The sequence below is a fragment of the Parasteatoda tepidariorum genome, chromosome 12 (genome assembly GCF_982258835.1).
Source record: "Parasteatoda tepidariorum strain Cologne lab strain chromosome 12, Ptep-v5.0, whole genome shotgun sequence".
NCBI lineage: Eukaryota > Metazoa > Arthropoda > Arachnida > Araneae > Theridiidae > Parasteatoda > Parasteatoda tepidariorum.
The window spans coordinates 29074115-29088192 of NC_141766.1; the positions used below are offsets into that span (position 1 = coordinate 29074115).

At 25.8% G+C, this 14078-nt stretch overlaps 1 protein-coding gene across 2 annotated transcripts in view; it reads right to left on the reverse strand.

The window, feature by feature from the left end:
• LOC107450205 (uncharacterized) overlaps positions 1-14078 on the reverse strand; it is a 69081-nt gene that overhangs the window by 37199 nt on the left and 17804 nt on the right. Inside the window, exon 1 of one of the 2 annotated variants that reach the window (XM_016065951.4) lies at positions 10504-11001. The exons of the other annotated variant lie outside the window; for it this stretch is intronic. Within the exon in view, the coding sequence (XP_015921437.1) occupies positions 10504-10521 (18 nt within the window). The 5' untranslated portion in view covers positions 10522-11001. Of the gene's footprint in view, positions 1-10503; positions 11002-14078 lie in introns of those variants that run through there. 2 annotated transcript variants of the gene reach the window in all.

Sequence of the window (14078 nt, forward strand, 5' to 3'; positions counted from 1 at the left end):
TGCGCATAATATTTATAAGCCTCATGATAAAATACGCTATATTGCATTGCATTGCGTTTTTTTTTTTTTTTTAAAAATTTTGAGGAAAATAATAATTTTTTCACATCATTATTTGAAAGGTGTTTTAAGTGATTAAGTAGGATCAGATTTTGAACTAATAATAATTTTGGAAAGTTAATAACAGCATTATGAAACAAATTTTGGACTTTTCAACCAAACATCACATTTTCTAATCAAACACGATAGTTTTCTTAAAACTGTTAATTCTAATGCATATTTTTTTTAATTATTTTAAATTAATTAATTATTCAGTTAATTAAAAAACGATATTAAAATTATTAGAACGCATATAAAATTATTTTTAAAATATAACCTGGATTTCGATATAAATATCCCTAATACTATTTTCAGTTGAAATTAAAAAGTGTTTTTCTCCAAATTATATTTAAAAGAAATTCTGAATGAACCAAGCTAATATTAAGAAATATTTAAATCCTATTTAAGTTTTAAAAATCTTTGTTTTTTCAAAGAATGAGACTAGTACGCATATTGTAAATGTCTCTAAAAACTATTTTATTACTTAAATGAACTTAAAATATAGACCAAAATTTACTAACAAATTATCAACTATACGCAAAAATAAATAATGCGTTTAGAAAAAAATTTACTAAAAATAGAGATTACGGAATCTTTTATTATTTATGATAATAAAATTTACGATTTTCCTTAATTTTTTCTCATGTAAATTCTAAAAGCAATAAATAAATTGGAATTATAACATATATTAATTAGGATTTAATGTTGTGTTGTTAAGACAGCAAAGTTAAGAAAAAAAATTTGCTAATTATAAAATCAAACCAAAATATTTCTATTTAAATAATTTGAAAACTAGAATAATAATTGCATTATGCAAAGATTTCAACATTTCTATTTTAAAAATTCTAAAGAAGACTCACAAATTAATTCTAATTAAGACTCACAAATAAAAATCTGAAAATAAATTAAAATTTTGTTTCTTCTACCCAAAACTATAATTTCTATTTTAATAATTATTAATTACATATTAATATTCATTTGTTGCTTATAATTATACATTTGAATATGTTTGTATATAACTGTATTTTACATAGATGTCTGAAATATACTATAAAAATTTTGAATGCCTTACGACAAAATGTCTGTCTCTATACGTATTTGGCAGTTTTTGAGGGTAGTCATGCAAAAAATCTGGTTTTCGACAGAAAAAATAACGCGTTTAACATTATATTTCTTTCATAAATGGCACACAGGAGTTAATATTAAATGTATATCGATTTTTCTACGTAAAACTACCAACCCTAAATGTACAAAAAAAATATATATATACATTCTACTGAAATTTAGAATGAAAACAAAATATCAAAACCTAAAAAATCAATTTATTTTGACTAAATCTGAAGCTCTTAAATTAAATAGAATTTCATTTCAATTCGAATAATCAAACGAACGAATAATCTAACCTTATTCTAGACAAAATCCACACGGAGAAAAAAAAAATTTATTGAAATTACCATATTGTATGATAATGACGCTTCTTATTTAAAAAAAATATAACTCTGGTTAATAAAACCAAAATATACGGTATTTAAGCCATGCATTAAGCAATTTTTCCCATTCATATGATAGCAGTTTACCGGATATTCTAGTTTTCAAAATTATAGCTCTTTTAATTGCACAACTAGTAAAAAAACACTAACAGCCTAAATTTAAATTTAATCGAATAAATGGTTTGTATGCTAAGGCATCATGATAAAATTATCACGAACAAATTTGTGTATCATGATTGCTAAGATATAATGATAATATTATCCTGATCAAATTTGACCACATTTACCAAATTTTATGATAGACTATGAAACCATATTTTATTGCTAATTTTTCCTAAATCATTACCAAAGCGCTTTGGCAAAAATTATCAAACTTTTCGGTGTTCTCATAGAGCCAGAAACAGTAAATTTTAACATATTCTGATAGCTTTGATCATATTTTTTTCTGTGTAAAGATATGACCAAATAATTTAGTCTATTTTAAACGAATTTGAACGATAATAGTAATGAAGTTTTAAATGCATATACAATCTCTGTCATAACAATCTCAAAAATACTTTCTCGAATGAGGAAATAACAAAACAAGTTATATTAAAACCATTTATTCGACAAAACTGTTTGTTTATGCCGCACAACGGAATGTCGATTTGATGTCTTTTGTTTTTATTATCGTATGAACTTCACCTTGGAAAATATTTTAAAAAACTAATAACTAACCAAGTTGAGTAGATCTGTTAGCATCTTAATTTGAATAATCAGTGTCAAGGATTGTTGTGTCCGCGGTAAACCTGTACAAGATTTTTAATGTAAACAAACAGCATTTGTTTATATATCAAACCCCCGCGCGAATAATAATTATTAATTTTCATCACATCTTTCCTCTTTTAAATGCATTACGGTAAGAATAAAATAAACTGTTTTTTTTGAAGAAAATAATTGTTAAATGGTCTTGAAATCCTATTATTCATCGCAATTTAACAATTAGTTTTCGTAGTAAATATGCTATAAATTTATATTCCATTCAATAAAAAGAGTATTAATCATAATTTTACGTAATGTTCTAATGTAAATGTATTTAAATATTTTTTTCTTCCCAGATAGTTAATGTTATCAATTACACAATTGGATAAAATTTAAATAGCAAATTGAATAATTGAACTAGTTTGGTTATTCTATAATATTTATAATTCATTTAAACTCGTTAATAATAAATTAGATTTTATCTTATCATATGTTTGACGTAAAACTATTGTTTGAAAAAACGTTTGTTAGTTGAAATACTGCCTTTTATGATCTTTGCTATTTATATTTTAAGCAAATAAGAGTATTAATCTGGTTTAAAAAAGCTACTTTTAAAGTATCGAAACATTTTCTTGGTGATATTATTCCAACATTGAATAATAAATAAAATTACTGTCATCTAAATTATATACATAAAGCCCCGTATTATTAATGAATGGTCAGACTTAACTGAAACATAATTTAGAAAATAATCAACTCAAAATTTAAAATTGACAGACCTGTAACTGCTACTTTTACATAGCCACTATTAATTAATTAATAATTAATGTTTCATTTCGTAAATGACACATAACTTTCGGAAAGTTATGACACATAAAGTTATGACACATCGGAAAGTTATGACTCATAACTTTCCGATTCCAACATGGAAAAGAAATTTCTATTAAAATTCCCGGACTGCATGATAACGACTCTTTTAGAAAAAAATAAACAATAATACTGGTTAATAAAACCAAAATATACGGTATTTAAACCAATCATTTAGAAATTTTTACGTTATATGATAAGGGTCATCGAAAATTCTAGTTTTAAAATTGTAGTTCTGATGACCTAATATTTAGTAAAAACTGCTAAGTAAATTTAATTGAATAAATGGTTTTTTATGCCATGCTTTAAGGTATAATGATAAAATTTCTAAATTTTACTACGTTTACCATAGTTTATCTTATATTATAAAATCATACTTTATTGTAATTTTAATCAAAATCATTGCGTAAGTGCTTCAGTAAAAATCACCGAGTTTTTTTTGGCGTTCTCAGAGCACCAGAAACACCGTAATTTTTCCATAATCTAGTAGTTTAACTTTTAATACTTTTATATATACTTTATACTTTCATACTTTACGTTGCACTTTTTTTTCATTGTAAAAAGTACTTTTACTAAATTAATCTTTTTAATAGCTCTTTTAATAAATTACAGTTAAATATTTATGAACTAAAGAAACTGGTGAATAATTCTTAATGGTTCAAATCACATAACATTTATTCAAGCCTTATTCAAATGAATTTTAAATATTAAATAATTCCTTTCTATAGTTTTTATTTCATTTTGAGGTATTATTTCTATCTGAATGAAATTATTTGAGGGAAAAAATACACCTTTAAAAGCGATTAGTTCTAATACCTTTGTCATAATTAGTTTGTACGAAGCAAAGGTTGCAAAAATTATGCAATAAACTTCCGTATTATGGTTCAAAGTAAGAATATTATAACTCAACATAAAGAGTTGTTTTCTGTGAGTGTAGAGAAAATTTGGGCAAAACTGGGTAGATTGATTCGAAAGCCTGTTAGAGCTAACCCTTCAACCTAGAAAATGACAGATTCATTGTTAAGTTGAATTGAAATTCATTGTTAAGTTGTGTACTATATACCACTTCTGAAAAGTCATACATATGCGACTTTTTTTACAAATGATTTTTTCTTGAAACATTCAAATCACCCTGTCTTAACTCACTAGAGAGACAAACCCTTGTATAGATGTTAACTCCATGAGAAATTTAGAAAAACTAGAATTTCAGCGAAAAAGTAGCAGACATTTTTATTTTATAAGGAAATTTATACAAAGTATTCATGTAACTTACATGTGATATAGTCAAGGCCGTACTCAAGAGGGGAGGAAGAGTTAGTTATCCCGGAGCCAACGACTGTTGTTCCAATTTCTTACAAAAAATATCGTGTTTGGATATTTTTTTTAGTAAAGATTTGCTGAGAATTTCTTTATATCTATATGAGAACTATAATTTCGTATAAAGAGTCTTCAATAACTCTAAAAAATATGAAAATTATTCTTTTTGTGCTCTCAATAAATTTTATTCTGAGGCCCATAAAACCTTTGTTCAGCTTTGGTTGTAGTCATCGTCTTTCTTCGCTGCACTGCAGCTTTCATGCGCCTGGCATGTTATTTTCCTCGTTTATTGACAACTAACTAATGTTCTTCTTTTCATTTTAAGCATTGCTCCTTTATTATTTAATATAGCATATATAATTCAAAAACTATTTTAAAAATTAAAATGATGCAAAGGAAATAAAAAACTAATATAAAATACAACTAACATTTATAGTATCTATGGTATCTTACAACTCCGGTGATAAAAACATAAAATTACAAATAAAAGAGATATGAAAAAAAGTGGAAAAAAATGCATTTAAATGAATTTGTGTTATAAAATTACTATATATGAACTTAGAGTTTGTAAATAAAAATTATTATTATCATATAATACTGAAGTAGAACAGAAACTGAAGAATCTAAAACAGCCATACTTCCAATTATCTGGATAATATAAATTAAATACTATTTTTCTATTATTTAAAAATATAATTTTACTACTATTAAATATTCTTCAACGAAAAGTTACGTTAAATTATTTCTAAGTGAATGCTACTTTTTTTTCGCTTCAAAATCATGGAGTATTATTTTGGTAAAGATTTAAGTTTTTATTTCAAATAATTTCAATTCAGATAATTCAGCTTACTCTTTTTAACGAAATTTTAAATTATGTCTTATACACAATAATTGATGTAAATTTGTATTTTAAAAGTGGAGAAAATAAAGCATCGGTTCTATGCAAAGTAAAAATTTCTCAATTAAATTAGGGTGTAAAGTATTGACAATTTGAGTGCAGCATCAGCAAAATACATATTACCGTAAATTAAATAATTTTACTTTATAATTTTATTTGTCGCAAAATTTTATATCCTAATATTTATTGAATTACAGTGATTCAGTTCTTTTACTGTAAAAATTACGGTACATAAAATTTTTTGCCGTAGTAAATTTAATGGTAAAAAGAAATTTCCCTGTAAAAAGTACTTGCAGCCTGAGTGCTGGTTCCGGATTTGATTTGATCAGGAAAAAATTTATCCGGAATTTTGTTCAGTGTAGTTACGAAATACGAATAAACGGAAAGTTTGTTAAAATTTTTGATAAATTTCGCAAATTTAGGAATATTAGAGGAATTGGTGATTCATTGATCTATTCGTATACGGGTCTGATTCTATGATTAAAAACTATACAATCATAGATTTATTACGTTTTGGTTGCAAATTTCGACATTTTGAAGAAAATTTAATTGCGTTTACTTTAAATATTTAAATTCGAAAATTTGTGATTACATATTTTTCTAGGAAGTAAAATAAATGGTTCATTTAATTTGGGTCAAATCATTTATATTTATTGTTTATTATTCAGAGCATCTTGTTTATCTATATTATTGAACTGGATGACTTAACGAAAATTTTGAGAAAACAGCGACTGACTCTGCACCTTGTTTTGATTTTTAGGTCACAATTCTTTAGCTAAATTTTATTTTTGTTATGTCATCATGTTTTCTTCTTCCGTCTAACAATAATTGAAATAAGAGCACGCGCTTGTCAATAACTCGTAAAAATGGGAGTTTTTTAAGCCTATACTTGAGAAACCTATAAGTCATCGTATAACAATATAATATATAACGATTGAATGATAAAAACCATTATTTTGGGTTTTAATGATATAATGTAAATATATAGCCTCCCAGTTAGATTTTCAATTACTTTATCAGTCGAAATTACTTCGAAATTTTTAAATTTAAATATTTAACCATATTTCCATTGCGTGAAAATATATTGGATGTAAGAAATCGATCTTGGCTAGCTTTAAATAGATGTTGTCTTAAACATCTTTTCTTAAACTATTTTTGGACCACAGAAATTTTCTTTTCATCAGTTTAGCAACTAATTTATAAAAAAAGTATGAAAAGAAAAATCCGTAAACTTTTAGGCATATTTAAAATTTTTTTTAATTCAATAAAGCAATTATTGACGAGAGAAAAGTTAGTAAATATGTACTTTAATAAGTTTTACTTATTAAAATATATAAAATAAGTTTTAAATTACATATTCGATATATATTTCAATTTTTGGTCTACATAATAATGTATACAATATGGAGAATTATCGAACGTATTTTAATATATTTAGTGATTTTTTTAAATAAAAAATTTAAAAAATAAAATATTCCTTTTTTTTCACAGACAAATCATTTATCCTTAGAAGTAACATTTTAAAGTAAGCAATCAATGTATTAAACTAAACGGATCTACTTCTTTATTATAAATCTTGTTCTTAGTATGAAGCTTCGATACGATCAAAAATATGAAATCTAATAAAGTTTTGAAATGAACCACTTAATATTAACTCTTATAAAATAACCAATATGGCAATAACTCTGATATAGCTTAATATAAGATTAGTTAATGTAAAATTTAATTTAAATGGCAAATATGGAATTCCTAGTTGAGGACAAGTATGAAACTCTAATTCAATAACAAATATTGAATTCTGATATAAGGGCAAGTATGGATTTCAACTAGAGGAAAAAATTTTGAAATCCATTAGGGTGGCAAATATGGAATTCTAATATAAGGACAAGTAGGGATTTCAACTAGAGGAATAGATTTTGAAATCCATTAGGGTGGCAAATATGGAATTCTAATATAAGGACTAGTATGGATTTCAACTAGAGGAATTGATTTCGAAATCCATTAGAGTGGCAAATATGGAATAACATTTAAAGTACAGGAAATTTTCTTAAAACTCAATTAGATGACAAATTCTAATTGTACAAGTAATTAGTGGAATTCTAATTAGAGGGTAAATACGGAACTCAAAAGAAAGGAGTCATATAATGCTTTGTATGAAACAATTTGTAAAAGTTAGTTAGCGATCCCGTATTTTTGACTGTTTTCTAAAGTATACGCTTTGTAAATGGTTTTTTTCTTTGATTGTAAATGATATTTTTTAGTTCGTAAATGATTTGACTCTAAATTTCGTACTAAAATATACGTGTTTTTGATAAATAAAAAAATTATCATATTTTACATGAATTATTTTATTATTTTTGTTATAATTTTAGATTTTCTATTTATCAAAATATTTTAATATTTTAATTTAAGCAAAAGCTTTTTTATTTATGCTGTAGATAACCAATTACAAGGAAAATATCTTGTATCTAACTTATAAAATTCAAAAATTTAGCATTTTTTACCAAATATATTCTACATTATATCTCTCCTATTAAGCTTTTACATTTTGTTAGTTAGAAATGAAAGCACATTTCAGAGTATTAAAATGTATTTATTAATTTTTAAAATTCAAAACACAGTTGCCAATTTAATTTCTTCAACTATTTCAATGTATTTTACAATTTTGTTTAGCAATTTGAGAAATGTATTTTCTTTACGCTTTTTAAGACCTTTAAATTTCAAATACAATTATTTTCAACAAAAGAGACAATTATTTTCAACAGAGACAATTATTTTCAACAAAACGAGTGTTCTAATAAAGGTGAAATTTCGCATTATTTTTCTCAAATTGTTTGAGCTAATTTAATGAATTGGGAAAAATGAAGATGCTTCTAATAGTCTACACCCTACGTTTAAAAGTTTTTGAAATTATAATCGATGTTAATAGACATTAAAATCAATTTCACAAATATATTTCGTCTTATATTCTCTCATTATATTCTCTTGTTACATTTCTTTTTATAATCTCTCTTCTATTATTATTCTCAAAATATACTTATTAAAAAATATATACTTTTTCGAAAACAATTTAATCTTTTTCATTACTGTGTAAGACATTTTTAAGTAATGAAAATATTAGAGGAAAATTTACATCAATATAATAAATTCGATCAATTTATTAGCAAAGCAATGTCTATAATCTTTTTGAAATAAAGAAAAGCAGATATTCTACGTTTAAAAAATTATATTTTTAAAAAAATTAAATTATGAATTTTTTTTCATTATCATAAAAATTTTTTTTATTTATTATATTAAATTCATAAAACATAATTTTATTGATTTATGTTGCGACTTTTTTGAATATTCTCCGTTGTATTGTAACAAAGTCGAAACTTCATGGAGAAAAATTTTCTGGTGAAAAAAAACTTAGTTCTGGTAATAAAACCAAATTATACGGTATGTAAACCATTCATTTTGTACTCTTCCCGTTTTTATGGTAACGGTCTTAGGGTAAAAAAAAAACATAGTTCTGGTAATAAAACCAAATTATACTGTATGTAAACCATTCGTTTTGTACTCTTCCCGTTTTTATGGTAACGGTTTGCAGGAAATTATGGTTTTCAAAATTACAGCTCTTATTACCAAATATTTAGTAAAAATACAATTTTGAAAAGTACGTTTAACCGAATAAATGATTTTTATGCTTTTATTCCAAGGAACTGAATTTTATCACATTTATCAAACTTTAACACATATTTTAAAACCATATTTCATTATTAATTTTACCAAATTCTTTACCAAAGAACTTCAGTAAAAATTACTATGGTTATAGTGTTCCCTTAGAGACAGAGACAGGGTAAATTTACCATATTCTTGTAGTTCTGACTATACTTTTTTTCCTCGATGTTACATTAAAATATCGAAAACTTGCAAAAAAAAAGATAATTTAGTTTCAAGTTTCGAATTATAATTTTTGTAAATTTTTGTGGACATTTAAAAAAGCAGAATATATAATTTGGAAAGCAATATATTCTATGAAGCAATTTTTACTGTCTCAGAATACGGCAACTAACAGTTTTTGAGGTAGCTCACAATTACAGACAAGTAACTAACTAATAAGTAAAATATATTTTTAAAGTCGCATTATTAGAACTAACTCTTACAACCAATTCCAATCTTTTATACTATGATAAGATATAAAGCAGTTTTATATGTATATAAAAAAATGGAATTTCACGAAATAGACTGAAGTAAGATTTTTAAAAATCCTATACACTAAAATGTATACAGACAAAGTTTCAAAATGAATGTAATTAATATCAGAAAATGATTAGTTAATTTTCCTAAAGTGAAAAGCTAGAATTGCCTGAAAAGTATATTAATTCCTTTTTTTTTTGGTCGAAAAAAAGCTATGCAATATTCAATGTGAGAAATTCACGATATGTATACACATTAATACTGAATTATAACTATTTATATAATATTTAACATGATGTAAAACCAGTGATACTGTTTCTTTTACTATTTATTACTTGAATGATTTGCTGTGATTGTTTGAAAAATATTTACTGAAATTAATAAACTCACATTAAGTTAATTAATTTCTTTTCTTTAGGCATTGAAATAAGTAAAATAAACTGATATTAATCTTAAAGACATAAATAATATGAAGAAAAAATGGAAAATTTCTTAATATTTTGCTTCAAAAGTATTAAAAATATGCCTTTCCCTCCATTTGATGTATTTACAAATCATTTAAAAAAACACTTTGTTTTAATAGATGGTTAAAAAGTTTGTTTTAAAATATTGTTTGTTTAAAAAATAATTAAAGATTTATTAAAAAAAATTTTTATATTGCATTAAGAATTTCATTTGAATTTGTATTTTATTAAGAGATATAAATAATTAAATTACACTCTGATAACAAAATTTTGTAGTTTAGTTTAGAGAAAAATAATTATTTCTAATTTATAGCTTAAAAATCTCAATTAATTGCAAGAAATAAATTATTATTCTTTTTTAAGTTTATTTTTTATTATCCCGTTAAATGCAAAATTATAATTTTAAATTAATTTAAATTATAATTTAATTAAATAAATATAAATTTCTCACCATATCTAAAGGAGCCATACAAATCACAAGTAAATTAATCCAAGGATGAAATGTTTCACTCCAAACAATAAGTTTCACTCTCCTTAAAATTTTTTCCAAGTCCCTCCACAACCAATCAATAAAAACAATTTAAAAAATTATCGATCTTAATCATTCAATCACTAGTCGAATCCCCCTATAATCCATTTTCTTCGAACACAAAAGTCCCTCTATCCTAAGATCATTCGGGGAATGGGGATAAAGATGAAGAAAGGATAAGTTAAAGGGATGGAGGATTCAAGAACTGTTCGAATCAAAACCAGAATCACGTTTGCCGCTCTTAAGAGATTTACCTGACACTAAAAAGTAGTCTTCAAGGTTTCCGTGACGTCACACAACGCGCTCAACGGAACTAAATTCTATTTTGTTGATTATATTGTTGTGTCCTTTTTTTATTCATTTTATTATCATCTGAGTATTGTGGTGGTGCGCTCTCTTCACTTTCACCTGTTGCTTCTCGGTAAGATCGGACGGATCGCTCGCGAGCGGGTCTTTTTTTTGCTTTTGTTTTGATTTTTTTTCCGCAGGTGATTTTTCCTCTGTAGCGTGCATCGGCTAGTCTACCAGTGAGGATACGGCAGGCAGACGATCTTTTAGTGGGAGAAAACGATGTTTTGTGAGGGATGTTTTTACTGCGGACTTTCATCTCTAACGGAACTTTGCGGAAGGGGGGAGGGTGTTGGAATTAAATGATCAAGAACATTTTTTTCCTCTATTTAGAACACTCCTTAATGATAGGGTTTTTGAAAAAGTTCAGTAGAGCAAATTTGGCAACATCACTTAAGATTTTTTGTCTTATTAGGAAAAAATATTTTATTTTGTCAGGTATTAAACAATCAAAAAGTTGGTTTCCTTAAACATGTTTTTTTAAAATTATATTTAACAAACTTTAAATGGTTCAAACCGTTCCTTAATAACAGGGCATTTAAAGAAGATCACTAAGGCAAATTCGGGAATGTCAGTTAAGAATTTTTTTTTTAGCAAGAAGAATTTTTTTGTTCTGTTTTGTATGAAACAATAAAGAATTTGGTTTCTTTGTCATGTTGTTTTGTTTCCCGATATTTTAATATTTATTAAGTATCAAGGATGCATAATTCTATTGTCTTAAGCCAATAACAGTTTGATTTAATCACTCTTTTAATTTAAATATTGAAATTGGCTTGTATTTTAGAATATAACACTTTAAAAAAGTAATTAAGACACAGTAATGATAAAAGACGTATTTGAACTTTTTAAAATTAATTCAAGTATATAACTGAAAACTTAAATGTTCCAAATCTTCAAGATACAGAGTAGGAATTTCTAATATATTATATTCTCAATATGTTTCCCTTTTCATGTCCAATAAATGCTATATTGAAGAAAATATTCACGTGCTAAAGCCATAAACTGTACAGATGATAATTTACAGTAGTACTGGGGGCTGCTTAAGACATCTTAATTTTATCTGCATTTATTTCTGATTAACATTGAAATTTCCAGTATAATAGCAAATTTTGAAGTATAAAGAATAATTCTATTTTCCATCTTAATATCTGTGAACGCAACATATTTGTCTAAGAAAATAGAAAGGGAATGCGAGCACAAAAAATTTAATCTTATAATTACTTCAACTATTTTATCTTAATTACAACATGCCAATGATAAAAACTAATTTTTTAGTGGAAAACGGGCTAATTATGCGCGGCAACTTACTTAAAATACGTTGAATTAAAATTTTAATTTCCATTAAATATTAAGTAGACGTCTTAATATCAGATTTATCAATTTTACATCATATTTATTATAACGTTAGATAGTAGAAGATAATTTTTCGTGAATACAAAATTTTATAATTCAAATTTAATCAAATTAGAATCACTTAAAAAATTCCAAATATTTCGGTTTATATTTTGGTTGTCTATATTTGTCTACAATATTAAAAAGCTATCTCTATTTGCTTGCGCGCAACTTAACGTGCTTTGCATAATCTAAGCATCTCCTGAACATCTAACGCGCAGCTAACGTGCCGTTGTAACGTACGTATGTGTGCATCAATGTAAGCAATTCCACAATATGAACGCTTAAAAATTCCAAATGTTCTCCTTTTTAAATAGAGCTAAAGATGACTTTGGGTAAACCAAAACCGCTATCTAATTTATCATTTTCATGTGAACCAAGCCTTTTCTATTAATTAATTAAAATTTGCATTCTAAAAATAGTTCCGCTAGTACACTGTAAAAAATTCTGGATCAAATTACGGTAAAAAGTACCGGGACTCGGGGTGCTAGTTTTTTCACCGTAAAATATAATTTTTAACATGAAATTTTATGGGACAAAAAATCTGATAAACCGCAATTTTTAAACAGTAACAAGTGCTGTAAAATCACTGTAATTAAATTAATATGATTGCAAAAATCTCGGTATAAACTTTTACCATAATGAAGAATTTTACGATAAAACGGATTCTGTTTTCAGGGTGCCAGTACCTTTTGCCATAATTTAATCCGGAATATTTGGCAGTTTAGCGATATTACAAAGCATACCGACGAAATATATCATTAATTTAATATTCTACACTGTTCGAATTTTCATTATGAAATTACAGTAAATAACCAACATCAGTCTGTCCATTTGATTAGCAATGAAGTTTATGGTTTTAAGAATATTTCTTTACCTTATTCCTTTACCTGAAACCGTTTACAACTGGTACAATTAAAAAACCGCGAGTACAAAACTATACGTTTCTAAATGATGAAATCGTACATTGGAGGTCTGTGCGGGAATGAAAGTTTCTTTCTAATAGTTCTTTCTAATAGTTAAAAGGTTCTTTCTAATAGTCTAGAGTCACCTATTGAAGAGTAAAGGATGCTAGAAACTCTTCATGTATTGAAAGAATGGAAGAAATATTGTGGTGTCAACGCTGGGATTTGAACCCCTGTTTAGCCAGTCATGAGATGATCGATTAGCCCTTTCAGCTAATGTAAGCTTTCAGTGTAAGGTTTTGCATATTCTGGTAATAAAGTTCCTTGAATTATTTAAAAAAAATTATAACATTTAAGGGTGAAATTTCTTTCTATTATTTGATCCAATCGCAAAAATTTAATATCTCTTATATGGTTTAAGTAATACATTCTTTTAAAAAAATTATTAGGTAGTGGGATATAGATGATAAAACTGTCTAATGGTCATCGATAAAAAAATGTGGCATGTGACAAAATAGAACCTTAAGGCAGTATAATCTGAATTCTAAGTTCTTTTAATGATATATTACGAACTTAATGCTTAATCGGAAGTATGCGTGTTAAATTGTTTCAGGCTAGAATAATTATAATCTTTGCCGTGTTGAGAAAGTGTTGGAATCCTATCTATATTTGTTTTCATGCTTTATCTATGTATGCGACATAGCGTGCCTTGATCTTATCTATGCAGCAATCTTGTGAATTAAACGATTAATAAATACATCTCTATTCGTTTCTAATAAGTTCTACAATAGCCTTTGGGTAAGCAGAAGCCACCATCTTATTTATCATCGTCGTGTGAACCATTTATGACAA